This window comes from Oxyura jamaicensis, chromosome 17, assembly GCF_011077185.1.
Source record: "Oxyura jamaicensis isolate SHBP4307 breed ruddy duck chromosome 17, BPBGC_Ojam_1.0, whole genome shotgun sequence".
NCBI lineage: Eukaryota > Metazoa > Chordata > Aves > Anseriformes > Anatidae > Oxyura > Oxyura jamaicensis.
In genome coordinates, this window is record NC_048909.1 from 3,677,950 (window position 1) to 3,696,430 (window position 18,481).

The 18,481-nt window shown below is 56.7% G+C and overlaps 1 protein-coding gene across 4 annotated transcripts in view; it reads right to left on the minus strand.

The window, feature by feature from the left end:
* ASTN2 (astrotactin 2) overlaps positions 1-18,481 on the minus strand; it is a 329,185-nt gene that overhangs the window by 170,544 nt on the left and 140,160 nt on the right. For all 4 annotated transcript variants that reach the window (XM_035342005.1, XM_035342004.1, XM_035342006.1 and 1 more), the window contains 3 exons: positions 13,589-13,673; positions 13,361-13,435; positions 12,767-12,904 (listed from right to left, as the gene is read on the minus strand). In XM_035342005.1, the coding sequence (XP_035197896.1) occupies positions 12,767-12,904; positions 13,361-13,435; positions 13,589-13,673 (298 nt within the window). The remainder of the gene's footprint in view (positions 1-12,766; positions 12,905-13,360; positions 13,436-13,588; positions 13,674-18,481) is intronic.

Genomic DNA, 18,481 nt, shown 5'->3' on the forward strand with positions numbered 1-18,481 from the left:
TGACGGCGCTCCCACCTTGCCTCCTGCCGCCTTGCCCGTCCGCAGAGCTGGGTGGCTGGGCAGAGCCCAAGGCAGAGCCCTGTGCCAAAGCCTCCTCGCTGCAAACTGTGCCTCGGCCAAGAAGTGGTACTGTTAAAAAACTCCTCGCTGTCCTGGGTGTGAGCCCCGGGCTGTCGGTGACATTGAGGAACGATGGATGAGCCTTCCCAAAGGCTGGCAATTGCTCCCGAACCACTGCTCGGTTGGGTCGAAATCCCACGATGCGAACTCAGAGCAGCCAAGTGGCGTCGAGAGGCAGGGACTGGGACAGAGGCAGACCCTCAGACCCCCCGCCCACATCGCTGCGTGCCTCTAGCTGACCAGCACCCCATTAATGCCACCCCCCGTGCAGGCAAGGAGCTGCCTTTGCCCAGCCAGAGCCGCAGAGGCGTGCGTGCAGTTACAGGGTGAGGCACGTCTCCCCCCTTCAGCATGCGGGACGCGAGCAGGGATGCACAGAAACTGCTCCCCTGCAGCACTGGGAAGCTGCTCAGTGGGGTGCACCCATCGAAAGGGAAAGGGAGCGGTGCAGGAGCATTTCTATGGGGTACGTGGGGCTGTGCTGGGCAGCACAGCGTGGCACTGAGCTTACCCCAGCCAGCCGAAGCACGATAACCAGAGACGTGTCCAAGCCACCCCAGGTCTGTATGGCACGGCCTCACCTAGCACACAGAGTGGCAGCTATGCAGGTGCCCCATTTGTGGGATCGGCAAACAAACAAAAAAACAAAAAAACAAAAAAAAAAACAAAAAAAAAAAAAAAAGATGATTGTGGACCAAAGGAAACCAATTTCAAAATCCAGATGGGCCTAAATGGATTTTGATTTCAGCTCCGGGCAGCAGCGGAGGACACAGGACTGGATTTGTCAGGACTGTATGGCACCAAGTCAGAGCAGAAACGTGGCTTTCCTAAATAGGTCACACGGCATTTTGTGCTCGGTTTTATTTCTGCAGACGTGCTCTGAGTGTCTGCGTGGGTCCCTGACCCAGGGACGGGCAGAATCAATGGGCTCGCACGCAGCCCCCAGCCCGGCTCATCTGCCTTCACGCTGCCCGAGCATCCCCAGCCCCGCTCCCACCAGGGAAAGCCAGGGAAGATGGGATAAACCTTGCAAAGGTCACAAAATCCTGGTGACAGCAGGCAACGTGCCGGCACACACCACATGGCACAGCTGCCATGGAGAGGCCAGAGCTCGGGGACATCCCGCCAGCGGTCTGCTGCAGCTCCCTCACACAGCCCAGCACACGCCACCCCCCAGATCCCATGGGACTGATACGGGACTGCCCTATGTGTGCCTGACCAGGTGCTGCGGGTACAGCAGGAACGGTGAGGATTTTTTTTGGAGCATCCGCTGGGATGCTCCCGATACCCTGCAAACCCCATCGCCCGCAGCTGCACAGCCCCAGAGGCTGGGATGTCATCGAGAGAGGGACAGGCGGGGGACAACAGCCTCAGCAGGATCAGCCACCTAGGACGACAGGCGGAGGGAGCCCAGACCCCGTGCATGCCCGGCGTGCTCCCAAGCAGGCTGCCAAAAGGCCAGGGAGGCAGGCGTCTGACAGCAAACCTCAGACTCCTGTAAATCTCCGCAAAGCCGCTGCTGATGAATCCGCATGGCACACAACCAGGGCGCTCTCCAGATCTGTGCTCAATCCCACGTGCTTCCTGGCCTCTCTCAAGGCTGGGTGAGGAGACAGCACTGATTTCTGTTTTTTTCCCCCCCCATCTGTGCAGCAGGGTGGAGGATTAGTGCTGCTGCTCCCCGGGCACCCGGCGTCCCTCCCACTGCCACCCCGGCTGTCCCTGAGCCCATCTGATGCCCGCTCTTGCTTTACGAGCGAGCCAGGCACTGTTTTTACTGCAATTAAGTTTTTCAGGCTCAGGCTAAAAGCTGTATTTTTTCTTTTCATAAACGAGGCTTCAGTAAATGAGGAGGTTTCCACTTACAATTAATTGCCTATGCTGCAGCATACCCTGGGTGTACCGGGAAGAGGGGAGTCTGGAACACCCTGAGCTCCAAAGGAGAGGCCTTGAAAAGCACTTAGGTCAGTGCAGCCGCTCCTGCCTCCCCTCCTTCCATACCGGTATCACCTAGTAGTTGTGTTTGGGCACATACTCTGTCTTTCACCCCCAAATCCCACGCCATCCCAGTGGTCTGGCACCAAGACAAACTCGCACAAAGCCAGTCGGGCTCCTTCCCCTGGGCACGGCACCCTCCAGGCAGGCTGCGGGGGGAAGGACAGGCTCAGGTGTGCCCGGGATCCTGCCAGCTCCAGCGACCTGCTCCTGCCTGAAGTCCTCCAGAAGCTTGTAAGAGAAGCAGCCAGGTGTCACAGCACACCCAGCTCCGGCTCCTTGGCTCCCAGGACCACATCCTGCCTCGCGCATCTCCCTTCCCACGAGGAGATGCGTGACGATAACCGGAGGTACCAACACGTCCCCGCAGGAACAGGAACACGAGCCACCTACTCAGAAAGGGCGAGGAAGAACAGAGACAGAGAACCGGGAACAGCCTGCCTGTAATAAATTAGCACCAGCCTGAGGGGCCCACTCCAACCACGTGGAGCAGGTCTAAGAGCGCTCACTGCCACTGCTGGGAAAGCCACAGAGTCCCTCGTCCATGATACCCGGACCAAAGGAAGCCAACGAGCAGCTCCTGGGTAAAACACCACCACGAACGCTGCCTGGGGGCAGGCAGGGAGCAGAACCCCACCAGGATTTTCCCCCCAGCATTACGATGCAGCCAGAGGGGGGGTGCCGCAGGGTACCACTGCCAACCCTTTCCTCCTGCCTGCGCAGGGACCTCGCCGCCGGGCGCTGCCGCCCAGGGAACTCGGTGCTGCCGGGCCGTGGGCGATGCTTCCCCCAGGCAGGCTCTGAGTTACCGGCACGGGCACACGTGGGATAAATGGGGGCTGGGGTCAGGAGCCTTGGCACAGGTTAACTTCATCGCTTTCTGCGGGGTTTTCAGGGCATCCCTCCGGGGAGCTGGCACAGAAGAGCTGCCCCGCAGCGCTTGCTCAGGTAGACGAGCCCGAACAGATGCCAGGGCCCGTCACGCACAGACCCTGCCTGCTCCGGAGGGTTGTGGGCAATGTGTTCGCCTCCTGGACTCCGTGGGTCAGGGATCCCGTTATTAAACCACCCACCGGGTTGTAATTAACCCTTCATAAACCACTCAGCTACAGCCCAAAGCTGCCTCCAAACCCACAGCAACTCCAGCTCAGAGCCAGCATCCTCAGCTCTGGCCCATCTGTGCTTAGTACACACTGATTAAAATAAAGAAAGAGAGAAAATGTGGACTGAACTGAATAAAGAGACTTCTTGTTGCAAAAGCTCAGAGCATATTTACACAGTATCCTGCCTTAATTCTCAGCTTCTTCATTTATGTCATTTTAAGCCCTCCACAGTAGCGGGGAAGTATTAGCTGGTGTTTAATTGTGTGCTCCTGGTTCCGCACGACTCCCAGAGAGCTGCCACGGGGAGACAGCCTCCGTCCACGGGTGACCGGCTGGCACAGGCGGGATTAGCAAGGACTTGTGCAGGCAGTGACAGGGACATCCCACGGCACAGCCCTGAGCTGGGGGGGTGAGCTCTGTCTGCAAACACGGCCAAAGGGGCAGTCTCAGGGAAATGCAGGGCTCTCTGTTACACTGATGCTACTACACGCAGGTCGAGCCAGCCTCGGTTCTGTAGCAGTGAGGGAAATGAGCGCTCACAGAGCTGCATAAGGAGCAGGAATCTGGCCCCGCAGGGTGTAACCCCCGCGCCTAGAGTCACTTCGGTGGGCCATTTAAGCTGTTTTTTTTGGGTCCCCCAGGCTTCTGTAAGGGCACCACCACAGCACAGTCCAGCCCATCCTGAAGCACATACGTAGGGCAGAAGGACACCGGCGCTGAGCTCGCTCTGACACGCACCAAGGACACGGAGAGCAGCGGTGCCACGGCAGGCCCCGGGTGCCCCGGCTGCGTGACGCCTGGGACAAATCCCCACGTGAGACACCAGGACCCGCCGTGTCCCCCAGCCGCACCCGATCCCAGAACCGCCCGCAGTCCCCATGCCGCTGCCAGCTCCGCAGCCCTGCCCTGCAAAGCCTGCTCAGAACCTCTGCTTGAAGCCTGGGACGGAGGGGAAACGCGTGGGGTGCTGTGCCAGGACCGCCCGGTCCACCCGCACCCCTCCGTCCCCGCTGCCACTGCGGCCAGCTCAGCTCGGGGGGCCCTGGCTGCACCCTCTGTGCCGTGACAAAAGGCCCTTGGTTCAGCCAGCAGCACCTCTTTAAATCAAAAGCACCGGAGGAAATGTCTGCAGCCACATTGATTAGTGCACAGGAATTCTCCAGGCAACGAAAGCAGGGCAATTCCCAAGATGGGATTATTTTTTTGCAAAGCTTCACCTCATTCTCTAGACTTTTTTTTCCCCTCCTGCTCCCTCCCCAGCCTTCCTTCCAATCCTCGCCAGCTTTGCAGCACTCTTTGATTTAGCTTCTCGAAACAATATTCTACTTAATGCACTCCACCGTGGCACCGGGGAAACCACCGCCGCCCACCAGACCCCCGGGCTTTACACGCGTAGCAGCAAGAAAATGTTTAGAGAGCTTTTCCTTTTCACTCCATAGCCAGCAGCCAGACTCAGGGAGACCAGAGAAGCTGCCAGCCACTTATCAACATCTACATCAGAAAAGGAGAGGTCAAGTGCACAGCAAATAAAGAGATGAAAAAGGGCAATGATGCGAAACCTGGACACAGCAGAGGCGAAGAGCAGAGGATCTGCAGCTGCGGCGCAGCACGGCTGCGGTGCCACCAGGCAGCTGCAGCAAAGCACGGGAAGGTCAAGGGTTTCCTGAGCCGATGGGCAACGCTGGACGCTGCACTGACAAGGTCTGCAAAACTGGTGCTGAGCTTTTTGGTCCTGGAAGCACCTGGAAGGAGCTGCGCCGGCTCCCCCTGTGGGTACCCTGAGAGCTGAGGGGGTGATAAAAGCACCCGGGTGATGTCCCGGAGCACAGCAAAGCCCCTGGGGCAGCAGCTGTGGCTGTGGGACACTGCCCCCAGCCCAGCAGGGTCGATGGAAACCTGGCTCTGGCTGCTCAGGAGTGGAGCCAGTGCTAATTAACTTCATTTGTCTTCGGAGAGCGGGGCCGCACCGGTTCACTGGTGCAGCTGCGGCTGCCCCGGGGTTGAAGCCAGACCAGGGTTTTCCCACCCGCTTCTGCTGGTGAGCAGATATTCCCCTGATATTCCTCCACAGCCACATCAGCCTCCCCCGTTCCTTCCACAAAACAACAAACAAAACCCCGTAAAATAAACCTAGGGGTCAATTTTCTCCAGGAGTCCCTTCCAAACCTGCAGGGAATGTTGGCTTTCTGGAAATGCCCTTAGAGGAGAAGGACGAACCTCCACAGCTCGTGTCCACCTCTGCTCCCGTTGTCCCCGCTGAGGCTGTTTCTCATCCTTACAGCAGCTCCGAAGCCCATCGCGGGTCCCTGGCACGCTCCCAGGAACATTTCAGCTCTGATGAATTTTATTAGTTTTGTCCTCTGAATGAAGTGATCCAACAGCAGTCACGGGAGATAAAAACCAGAGAGGAGGAGCGGAAACGGACCACACTGGGCAAGTTTACGGCATTTGAAATCTCATCAGAACCGGCTGGATGATGGTGCCGGCTCTCTCCACTAAATTGCATTTAAAAATAGCTAAAGAGAAGTTATTGATGTTTTCCCAATGTCACGACCCCACACAGGACTGTAGCTCCCAGTCACACAGCTAAGCCTGGGGAGAGGCGTGCGGCCACGTGGGAGCAGGGACACCGTCACCCCTGCTTCAGTGTACTTAAAGATGAGTCTGCTCACACCAGGGAGAGGGCACTGGCTCAGAGCATCCTTCCCCGGACACATGGGGAGTCCTGGCTGTCCTGCTGCTGCTACCACCCTCGTTTCTCAGCTGCCCCTCTCCCTTCCCCACCAACGCAGCGCTGCACGCTCATGGCTTGTGATGGGGGAAGGCAACGTGGGTCGGCTGGGCTGGAAACAGGAGTCAAGGCTGACTCCAAATCCTTTGCATTTGCTGAGGCTCAAGTACCTGCACTCCAAAGCAGCCCTGCCCCACTCCTGCTGGGCTGCTGTGGTGCCCATCCCCATGACCCGGCACTCTCCAAAAGCCTCACGTCCCTGCCAGCAGCGGCTGTGCCCCGTGCCCTGCTCTCCGCCAGCTGGACCTGCAGTGAGCTTTGCCCATTCTGGCGAGCAAATCCCTTGCATCTCCCCATCCCCAAACACTGCTGCGGTTTTTACATCACGTGCAACTGCCCCAAAAAAACAAGCCCTCTTTTTTGCTTTCACACCTGCTCAGCAGCCCAGGCGCACCCGGTCCCCAGCCGATTTCTGACACCTCCCCAGGCTGCCCCGGGCTGACACGAGCCCCTCCTTGTGATAACCCAGGCAGGCTGTGCTGCTCATTCATCTCGTTGCGAATGAAATGGAGAGGCTTGACACATGGTGTGGAGGAGCAGAGGAGCAGGAGGAAGAGGGCAGGGGGTCCCAGCCCATGCTGGATGTGGCGTGGCCAGGAGGCGACAGCCTGGTCCCTCTCCTGCCGGGCTGCCCAGAGCCCTGCCCAGGCAGCGGACGGTCACAAAGTCACGGGTAATAAACCCAGATGGGGAGAAAGACATAATTAGGGGAGAACAGTGCAGGCAGGCTGAACAAACAGGCCATGGGGCCACGGTGCCTTTGAACAGGTGGCTGAAAAGTGCACTGCAGCCAGTGTTTAACAGGAAGCAAAGGCAGGGACATAAAAACAGATAACACCATCAAACAGGGACGGGAGAGCTCCTTCCACTGAAATAAACCTGAATGCCTCGTCTTGCTTCCTGGCATCTCCTTATGTGCATGCCTCAGCCCCTGCCTGCCCCTCCAAACCCCTCCTGCTCGTTCCTTGTCTGGGTGCCGGCAGGATCCTGCTCCGAGAGCTGAGCGCGGCTGGCAGCAGGTGGTTTGGTGGATGGACAGACGGACACACACGGCAGCAAGAGAAGATCTGGCATAAAGAGAAGCTGCAGAGCTCGGTGCCAAATCGTGCTCTGCGCTGGGAGATCCCAGCTACATTAAAGGGAACCATTCTGGGTGTGAGACAGCATGCGCGTATTTGGCGGGTGTTGGGGATTTTTTAATTGTCTCAATAAATACATAAACAAAATCTGTTGGTGCATTTGTTTGCTTTTCCCTCCTGGGCTCCGTGGCACCGCTGATGAGAGGAACAGCAATCACTCAGCTGCACAACTCGCGGCTGCTCCCGGTGCTTGCTCCCTGCGATGGATTTGCCTACCAGCTAGGCCAAATTTACATCGCTGCCCCTAGGTGGTTTGATCATTTTCTGTGCAGTTTTATAGCCCAGCATGAAGAGCTCAAGAATTTAGCAGGATCACGCGCAGAACTGGAGCACAGAGAGGGAAATTCAGCAGCACTGTACCAGGGATTATTAAAAAGCCCACAAAGACGGAGGCTGAGATGTCTCTGCACCCTCTCAGTGCAACAGAGGTGCGGGTGAACACGAGTTTCAGTTGTGACCTAACCGAGACAGGCACTGCCTTGGTGATTCCAGATCAAGTTTGGTTTATTTTTTATTTTTTCCCCTTTCCTGCCTGCCCCTCATTTTCCTATCACACCACTCCTTTGACTCCTCTCTCCTTCTGCTGCTCCCAGCCTTCGGCGGCTGCCACAAGGTTACGTCCCCGTTTAGTCATCCCTTAGCCAAATGAGACATAGCTGACTCCTCCAATCTGCTCTCATAAATCAAGCCAGGAGGCCAGGACCAGCAAAAATCCCACAAGCAGCCTGATGCAAAGTTAACACACGCATGGCAGAGGCTGGCAGCTGCCTCTCTGCACCACATCCCTCCTTCCCCATGCAGGACGAGGCCAGGGGCTGCCTTTATCCCCGTGCTACTCACCAGAAGTTGTTCCTCCTCTGGTTTTTGTGAGATGACGGCGTGCTGGGGTGATAAGAAGCCCAGCCCAGAGCTGCAGGGACGTTATCTCCGGGGATGCCGGTGTCTCTGTGATGTGCACTGTAATGGATTGTCCTCCCTCCAGAAATGAATAAGTTGTGCTTGGTGATGCAATGATCAATTTGCTCCGACACGTTAAGCTGCCCATTCATCACAGGCACCTGCTGTCAGCGGCAGCGTTGGTGCCCACGGCCGCTGTTATCAACAGGACAAAAGCCTGGAAGGCAGCAAGGCTGGGTCGCTGCTCTTGCTCAGAGACAGCCCCACAAAGGGCTTCCCTTGCATGGACGCACCCCAGCACGCACCCCAGGGCTGTGCTGCAGACGGAGGCACCGTGGAGACAGAGCAAAAAAATGCAGCAGGAGTGGGCCCAAGAGAAACCCTTTTGCGCAGAATCGGTGGTGCCCGAGGTGAGCAAGAAACCCACCTTGTGCTGGAGCAGAGTGCCCAGTAAAAACCTCCCGAGGCTCAGCTGTGCTCACCTGCAGCAGCACCCCTTTGCCTGTGCTCCTGCGGTGAGGCATGAAGCCCAGGTGCAGAGCAGATGAGACCTGCTGATGCTGTGGCAAAGCTGCTTCCCCTCTCCTGGCCCAGATTCTTCTTTTCTTCTCCTCTTTGCTTTTCATCACCCCCGGCGAGGCACGGAGCCTTGCACCGCCGTGCTTGGCACCAATTTGCAAAGCGCCTGAACCGCTGCACAAGCAGTGCCACACGGTGCTGCTGGCAGGGCCCCTGCAAGGCGGGGGCAGCGGTTGTGTCGCAGGGGCACGGTGGGGCTGAGCCAGGAAAGGCCACGCACAGGGGGAGCAAAAGCTCCGGGCCTCAGCACGGGCTGGGCCCTGCTCCACGGGGTGCATGAGCTCAGAGCAGGGGAGAAAAGCTGGCTGGCGTGCGGCGCGTGAAGCACTGAGAGAACTGAAAATGAAATAATAATAACAACAATAATAAAAAATCTTGCTGATTGTACTTTGGCAAAGAATTCCGAGAGCAAAGGGGCTCACTTGGGAGCAAAACGAAGATGAATTGACAGAGAGTTCAAGAGAATTCATTCTGCCACTGAACACTTGTCTCTCCATCAGGACATCTCAAAGGCTTGTGAAGCGAAGGCAAGGCTTTTATTTGTTTCTGTGGTTGCCATAACGATGGAGCCATATGTCATGTCAGGCAGCTGAGGCTCGCTCCCCTGACTTATAGCCACTCGCGAGAAATTACAAACTTTTCCGCTGAGGTGGGGTCACAGCGGGGCTGCAGGGTGCTGGGCAGGGGGTGTCTGCCAGCACCTATCCCCAGAGTGACAGCAGGGCCCTCAGCACGTCCCAGCGCCATGCTCTGCCCCCAGGGGATGTCCCCAGTGGCAGTGCCACCACCAAAGATGCCCCTGTCACCCAGTGCAGGGGTGCTGGGTGCTTGCAGCAGTGGGAGCAGGGCTGCGGGTCCTGCCTGCTGCCGACGGGGTGAGCAGCCTGCTCTGAACAGGAACAGTGATGCCCCGTCCCACAGGACAAGTCATGTGTCCCTAAGGACCATAAAGTGAACGTGGTGTGTCCAGGGAAGGTCAGCAGAAGGATTAAACACCTGAGAGTAATCTGTTAAAATCGGTACAGACTGCTGTGTTCATCGAGTCACTGGAGAAATATGGGATGGGAGCGATGGGGAGAGGGAGGGAAACAAAGGGGGGGGCTTTAAAACAAGCGGGACAAGGGGAGATACTTCTTGACCTGGCAGCTGGAGCATCCAGCCCAGCTCAGGACCTGGCTTCCAGGACAAGCCAAAGGCAAGCACAGGGAGAGCCTCCAGTGCTGGCCACCCTCATGTGCACAAAAGTGTCACCGATAGCGTGGGGCCACCAGTAACGAGCTGTCATGGTTAGCTCGGCTCCCATGAGCCAAGACGTATGACTGATGTGATCACTGTGCAGAGGATCATGTTCTGGAGTTGAAGAGGGGACGCTTAAAACAGTTACTGCTAAATTATACACGGAAGTTTCACCAGCTCTAAGGGAAACCTTTTGCTCAGTTGAGGATGCATGGCCCTAAAACACCCACCGCCAAGTTCTGCAGGATGAGTCTGGTCCCCACTCCCCTCTGGGGGCGTGCAGAGCACAGGCAGCATTCCCAAGGGGATGTTTGCACGCCGACCTCTGGATCCTACCTGCAGGGCTGGCTGCAGCTGTGGGAGGAGGCTGGAGAAAGCTCTGGCCGCGAAGCACGTGGAGAGCAACATCCCATGAGCGGCAGCAGGGAGTCAGCATTGCTCCAGACAGCTGCTGAGTGGCAGAGCCCCACCTGGCCTTTCTGCAGTCTCGAGCATCTTCATAAAACCACAAGGCTACGTTTGAACCTTTAACCCTCCAAGTTGTAAAGACTTCATCATTTGTTTTCTCCAAACCAGGCTTTCTGCAATTTCCCTCCATTAAACTCTTCAAGACAAGTGACCCCAGAGCCAAAAGGTGCCAGACTAATGAAAGGTCTGGAGGAATTCAGCACGGTTGTTATTAAAGGCACAGGAGAAACACAGGACTGAATTACCAGCACGACATTACGGGACAGCAAACAGGACACTCCAGGCGCTGAGACGCAGCGTGTTCCAGCCGCTGTGAGACGGTGCTGATCTGACCCTGGGCACGGGGACGTGGCTGGATCAGAGCTAAAGCACCGCAAGCAGGAGCTGCCGGCCCACAGGGACAGCAGTGCCACCGTGTTCCTGGTGAGCAGGGCCCTCTGAGGGCACAGGGATGGCTTTTGGACACAGGTTCAGTGGATAGCATGCGTTCACCTCCAAAATCAGGTCCGACATTACCGGTCATCACTGGGACATCAGGACCTCCAAAACTGCTGCATTGCTTCTCCCTCGACTTGCTGCCAAGGTACCTCTCAGTCCAAAGCTCCCAAAAACCTCAGCACAAAGACAGGACAAGGCGATGCTTGTGAGCATCCAACACCCTGCCTGTGGATTGCCTCGGCTCTGAGTACAACTTTTCGGCACCAGCTCCTCTGCCAGCCCCCAGCACTTGGCTCAGGAGGCATCAGCTCCATCTCCATCCACCACAGGGTGCTCAGGACCCCGAGCCAGCAGCCTGATCCCAGTTTGAGAAGTGTTTAGGTTCTAATGCAGAAATAATAGATCAGTTTTTGGTTTTCACTGTATCTGTGAAACCTTCCATAATTCAGCATCAAATATTTATTATTACGTTTATTAAAGTTTTAATAATTTAGCATCTCCTGCATGTACGATACGAGCGCTGTGAACTTGCCTCCCTTATTCCACTTGGGTCACTCCAATATTTATACCTGGAATCCTCAATTCGGCTTTCATTTAGGAGGAGAGCAGGCAACAGCCTCCACGCCAGACACTCCCTGCCCTGGCATTCCTCCATCCTGAGACTCCACCTCGAGGATCAGTGCCCAGAGTCAATCACGGCACCGGGGCAGAAAGCGAGCTTCCCAAGCTCTACTTCTGCTTTCTAACGAGGATGTTAGGAGGAAAGAGGCAGAGGTGGTTTGGCTCAGAAAATGTTGGCATACGACAAGGTGACCTTTCTCCCCAACCAAAATCAGTCGTCTTCTACAGACAAAAACCACCCTTCCCAGCAGAGCCAAATTGTGACAGATCCGTACCATAAGGCTCCTCTTACAGAAGAGGGAACAAGCACCAATCATCAACAAAAACACTCTTGGAAGTGAGGAGCTTTTGGATGCCAGTCCTGGCTGTGCCGCAGGTTTTGGAGGTATTTGCTCCAGCTGCAGCCCTGCCAAGACCCACGACGGAGCAGAAACAAGGAAACCCACTGTCCCATTGCTCTTGGGAAACGGAAGGCAAAATAGGCTGGGGAAATAAGGCTCCTGCTGGCGCCCATGAAGATGGTTCGCACCACAGACAAAAATTTGCGTGTCAGGAAATTGTGTCTTCGGTGAACAGGAGAAGGCAGCGAGCAGGAAGGTAGGGAGGGCTCCCGCAGCCTCCCTGGCACCCAGCGATCACACGCTCAGTCTTGATTTAATGGGGGAGAGGCAACACATGCCACATGCCTTAGGAATCCAACAGTTAAACCCTTGCAAAACAGGCAGGAGTGGACAACCACTTTGCCTGGATTTCCAAGCCCCCCACTTCACCCACCCTCAGCCCCCTCTCCCAGCCAGCAGCCACTGGGGCAATTCTCCTGCAACACCCCCCGAGGTCGCACTGCTGAATTAGACATCAGAGGAGGTCTGGCTGAAGCACAAGCTAGCCAAAATTACAAGTCAGAGAAATATTCAGGTATTTGCTGAGCTCCGGGAAGGAAAAAACATCCCCTAATTGCATACTCATTGGACAAGCAGCGTGGCCTTTCACCTGGCCTGACCTTGGCCCCTCGTGAGCCCCAGAGCAGCCTACAGGGTTGGGCTGATGTGACACACGTACGAGATTCTGAACGAGGATGGCACTTGCATACCGGCGAGTGCACCGATTACAGCTGTGCAATCAAACATCAGATTTAAGCCACTTGAAAATTGCCTTGCCACAGGTTCATACCAATTTACCTGCCTGCATTAGAGTTATACGCACACACCTGGCCTAGACCCATCAGGACCAAAAAAAACCCGCAGAGTTATCACGTCGCATTTCTTATTGGAAGAAAATTAATCAAACTTATCATCACAGAAATTACTGCATCCTCAGGAACAATTTGAAGAGCAGCCTAGTCACTCGAGCATGAGCAAAACGAGAAATCTGCTTCCTACCTGACATCTGCTGGATCTTCTGTCACCAGAACATCTGTCTTGCAGCTGGCGAGAGGATTGATGGAAAGCTCCACGGGGGGCACCACAAAGCTCTTACTGACCGGCAGCCACAGGCCTTGTCCCAGGCTATAGGTGGACCTGGAGTGAGGACAAACACGTCATATGTTGGTAGGAGGTGGGCCTTGACCACACCTGGCCACTTGGAGATGAGGGCAGCGGTGGCGTTATGGCGTGTGTTAGCCACTTGGTCTTGTCCTGAGAGCCAAACACAGGCACAGGAGTGAGAATAGCTGGAGGTGTGACAGGGAGAACAGGAGGATGATCCTGCTCTAGCTTTAAACCCAGGGGGAAATTTTGTGCACAATGCCCTCGCCTTTGTTGAGGTGTATCAGCAGAGGGGACAAGAGCAAAACCCCTCTCCTCCTGCAGAGGACAGGCTGATTCTTAGGTTCACTGGAGGCAGGTGACACCAGTGCACCTCGGACAGCGGGACCAGACGGAGCCAGGGACCACCAGGAGGCAGCAGGCTGCTGGGAAGCCCCCAGGCAGGCACTGCCCTCCCAGCTGGAGGAGACCAGCAGTCGTCGGACCCACCTGAGTATCTTCTCCGGCGCCTGCTCTCCTGTGACCAGGTCGTATCCCCTCTCGAGCGTTGTGTAGGGCCACGGCCTGGGACACCAAGAGGGAGAGAGAAGCTGCGTCACGCCACCCTGCAAGGCCAGCAGCACCCGTCGGGTGCTGGGTCTTTGGGGATGGTGGTGGCCAGGAGGGAAGGAGAGCTGGCCCCAGCACACCCCCGAGAGGAGCTCGGCTCCCACTCACCCTTCGCTGTGTCCCCAGTCACTGCGCACACACAGGTGCCGATGGACGGGGTCTGGGGCGTAGCCTTCGTGGCAGCTGCACTCCCCTAAAAGAGACCAGGGAAAGGTGAGACTTCTTTGTGCAAGGGGCAGGTCAGAAAGCACTGCGTCAGCCGCTCCTCCCCTGCTGTTCATCTCTGCTCGTCACAGGCAGGCCAGGTCCCCACGGCGGGTCTGAAGCTCTTTGGAGCCTTCTGAAAGCTCCTGGTGAGGAGATGTGGGAAGCTGGAAGAAACCCAAAGCTTTTCTGAAGGGGTTACATGATGGGCTCCTGCTATGAATGGGGTTGAGATGTAATGATGTAAAATGTCTGTCCCCAGCCCATGCTCCTGTGCTCCCACACAGCTCCCCAGATTCAGCCAAACTCTGCCTGACGGCCTCCGAGGCCAGCCCGCACTGCCTGCAGAAGTGCCCCCGTGATGTGGCTGCTCCCGTCCTGGTCTGCAGAGTGCTCACACCTGCAGCTGCCCTTGGTCCTCAGCGTGATGCTGGCCTCACCCTCCGCAGCCAGCCTTTGCTGTGCCCCTGCCCAAACGTTAATGGGGTCTCACATCCTTCCTCCTGCACCCCGTTACACCCTGCTGAGAGCAGGAGCAGGGCTCCGACCGTGCCTGGCCCGAATCGATTCTGTGTTTGGTAGAAAGCCGTAACCCGGAGCAAGAAACAGCGAAATTAACAGAGGAATTGGATCTGCACGTGAAGTTTTTTACAAGCGCCTGTCAACAACTTGCCCCCATCACGCCTTTCCTCGTTGCAGCGGCAGGCTGCTCTTTAAGCACCGGTGCAGAGCCAGGGGGAGCGGGGGGAGCACACAACCACTGCTGCCCCGCTCAGAGGAGGGACGCAGGGAGAGGGGAGCCCCCGGAGCTGATGCAGGTACCCGCCTGCTCCTCGGGTCCCCGGGCGAGCTCGGCGTGTCTGGCAGGGGTTACAGTAAGGAGCTTGTTGGGAGGGAAGGAAACGGGGGTGCAGCCCGTGAGGTGTTTTTTTTCTGATGAGAGCTGTCTGAACAGGGGGAGGAAGGGAAAAGGAAAGGGGGGGGGGGGAGAGAGAGCTAATGGCATGCTAAAATGCAACAGCACCTTCATGAAATATTCACCGCTTTAAACACGTCTAATATTAAAGATTAAATGTCCTGGGATTTGTCCTAGCGACTTCGAAGCACTGATTTATGATCTGTCAAAAGCTGCTAACCTCATGATTCATAACGGGAGAGGCAGGAGCATTACTCCTCCAAAGGGAAGGAGTCGGGAAGGAGACGGTGGTGGCGTGAGCTCCTGCTCCGGCTCAGCCTGCCTGGCCTGGGGCTGGGGCGGTTTCACGGCAAGAGCTGCGTGTCCTAATGGCTCCTTCAGTCCGTTAAAAAAAGGGAAAGTTATTTTTTCCTTGGGTGCTTAGTACGCAAGTTTCCCCAGCCATGCCGCGGATCATTAATTCCTGGCGCTCGTTACGTAACAAATACAGGCTCTGCAAACGAGAGACACCTCAAAGTGCTTGCAAAGCAGAGCTGGGAGTCTTGGGGCACCGGCTCACTCCCAGCGCCTGCCATGGAAATTAGAGCAAATCGGGGAAAAACACCTACAGAGGCTGGCATCAAACAGCCCGACCACCTCCTTCCTTACTGCTGGCTGCAGGTTCCAGGGCTGCTCACCCCTCTCCCGCGGCACGATGTGTTTGTTGGGTCCGCCGCTTTGTTTCCTGTCAATGATGCTCGGTGTGGGAAGGAGGAACTCCATCACCCCGCACAAATATCGATTTTATCGACCCCGGTCCTAGAGCTTCAGCAGCTGCAGCTGGCGCTGGAGGCTTTCCCAGGAGGTTTAGGGGAGGTTTGGGTGAGCAGGAGCACCCTGCGGCCACAGCAGGGGATGCCACGCAGGGCTGAGGCCACCGGCACCTCCCCAGAACCGTGCAGGATGCGGCCCCAGCTTGTCCAGGCACATCTGCACCCTTCTGGCAGAGCTTTAGAAATGCAATGGGAAAGATTGCAGCACCAGCTGAGCATTGCAATCTGCTCGGCTGTGAATTGCAGCAGAACGGGTGGTGCTGCTCCACGTTTTTGTGAGCATTTGCTCTCCTCGCGCTGCTGGGCATCTCCTCTCTTCCTCCAGCCCCCAGATACTCCGCGATTTCCTCTTTGCTCAGCCCGGCCAGGCAAGATGCTGAGCCAGCTCCTGCCACAAGGCACGGAGTGAATCCCCACGGAGGAGAAATGCTCTGTGTGACAGGGATGGGGGCCCCCTGATTCCTAGTTCCTCCTTTGAGAAAGTACATTTCCTAAAGAGTAGATTTCAACATGCTACATAAAAAAACACCTCTGCTGCGAGAGGACAAACGAATCGGGACCTACCAAGGGCTGGGACAAGCACCCCATTTCTGCAGACGCCGACCTGCAAATGGTGCAGACGCGGCTGCTGGTGGTCATTTGTCTTCTTTCAGATTCATAACCCACAAATCGGACTGGATAATCCACAGCGAGTCTTGGTCTGTTCTGGCAAAAGGAAGGATCACTGCTTGCTTCGTTTCAGCAAGAGCAGGTCCTGGTGTTAAGTTCGGGAGGTCCCACGCTGTATTTGCAGTCTGACATTTAACAAACCACTGCGAGAGGGAGAGAGGAAACCCCTCTGCTCCTGCGCATTAACCAGGAAATGGAAAAGCACAGATCTAGTAAGAGGCTCAGAGTGAGCTCAGAGGCTCAGTCTGCTCTTCATGTGACACACACAGGTATTTGGGAGGGCAATGAGAGACCCGAGGCCATGAGAGAGCAGCAGCACCCTGCTACAGCCAGCCCACAGCCCTGCTCTGTGCCACTGCTTCTCCTGCTCCCCTCTCCCACACACCAAATCCCAAAGGCCGCACAGCCACAGCTAATTACAGGGAGCACGACGTCGCTGGGTCAGCTTCTGCTCGGGGGGCAACCTCTGTCACAAGCTGCAGGACACATCCAGAGCTTCACAGATAGTTCTGTGCAGCCTCCCTCCTCCTGCTGTGCTTTCATTTCCGAGGAGGCTGCTTGAGGAGCCGATGGGGTGAGGAGCTCTGCGTGCCACCCAGAGCTGCAGGCTGCCGCAGAGCGCCCGTGGGCTCCAGCCCCGCGGCACTACAGCATTGCCACTGCCCTCCAGCTGGGAAGGGAAGCAAGATCCAGAGCCTGGAGGAGCCGTGTAAACCAAGGACACACCTGCCTGGTGGCTGCACGCAGGTGGGAGGTTCCTCTGTCCCATTTCCAAGCACAGGGCTCCTGTGCCTGCTTCACACGGTGTAAGTGCTGGAGCTGGAGAAGGGCAGAGCCAGAGCAGCCTGCAGCCATGGTCAGCACCGTCAGCACCCCTGGTTCAGGCTCAGAGCTGGCCCACACCAGGGCTTGCTCATGCCCAAAGATGAATCCTCCACAAACCCCCATAAGGGCTCCTCGCTTCCAGGAGCATGGGCAAGATGCACAGGAGCAGGTGCTAAGGAATAAAGCAACCCTTCAGCCACATCCAGAATGCTGCATCAGGGGCTTCAGCCCTCTTTTCGATACCCGCAGGCTTGAAGCTGCAGAACTCTTCTTTCATTTCACCCAACTCACTGTTTCTTCCTTCTGAAACAGAAATAACCCCCAGCCATCTCTTTTCTTTGTGCAGCTGCACAAACACCACGCAGCCAAGCACACCGGTGCCAGCGTGCCGGGTAATCCTGTTAGCCTCGTTAGGGCGAGAGGCGATCTGCTGTGATAATGCTACGGGATCCCCCTAATCCTCCAGCCCGGCACGCAGCAGAAGCTCCTGCAGTCCCTGTGCTCCCAGGGAAGCTGCTCTTTGCAGGCAATGGCATTTTTACTGACGGAGTTAGGGGGCTGCTGGCAGCGGTGGAGCAAACACGGGGCAGCCCAGCCTACCCGGATCCCTCGGAAGGGCCACCCTACCCTCAGGCACATCGGTGCTACCCCCAGCTTGGTGTGGTCTGCAAACATCATGAGGGTGCACTCAGTCCCCTCACCCAGGTCATCAGTGTTAAACGTATTAAGTATTAAACATAAATGTAAAAGTGTTAAACAAGACAGGCCCCAGTACCCATCCCCGGGGGACACCACTTGTAAGGGGACGCCAGCTGGACTGAACTGCGTTAACCACAACCCGCCGGGCACGGCCCTCCTGGCAGATCTTTACCCAGAGAAGAGTGTACCTGTCCAGGCCACAGGCAGCCAGCTTCCCCAGGAGAATACTGCGGGAGACCGCGTCAGAGGCTTTGCTGAAGTCTAAGGAGACTCCATCACCAGCCCTTCCCTCCTCCTCCGGTCTGGTCACACACTCATAGAAGGAGATGAGCACGACCTGCTTTTTGTGACCCCGTGCTGGCTGGGCCCGACCCCCTGGATGCCACGCACGTGCTGTGTGATCTCACCCGAGATGATTTGCTCCACAGCTTTCCCTGGAACCGAGGTCAGGCTGGCAGGCCTGCAGGATCAGGTGGGGGGGGCTGTAGGCCTCTTCTGGGCGAGCTGCTGCCAGCAGTGGCACGGGGCTGCGTGCTCGCACCGAGCCAGCTCCGGGATGATGAGCCTGCTCTGATGGAGCACCAGCGGATGGGGAGGACCCGAGGTGCCCCTCTCCTTCCCCACTGCAGGGGAGCAAAGCCTTGACCCAGCTCTGCTGGCCCAGGCGTGTCCCTCCAGAGGTGGGGACAAGGAGCTGATCGATGCCCGTCCCTCCTGCCGCTCCAGCTGCTTCCCTCCTGTAATGAAGCTGTGGAGGCTTCAGAGGTTCAGGAGCATCCAGAGGAGGTTCAGCATTGATTTATCCTTTGTGAATGGTTTCTGAGCTCCTGGCAGAACGTCACAGAAGCAACCTCTTAATCCAGCACTCAGAGAAAG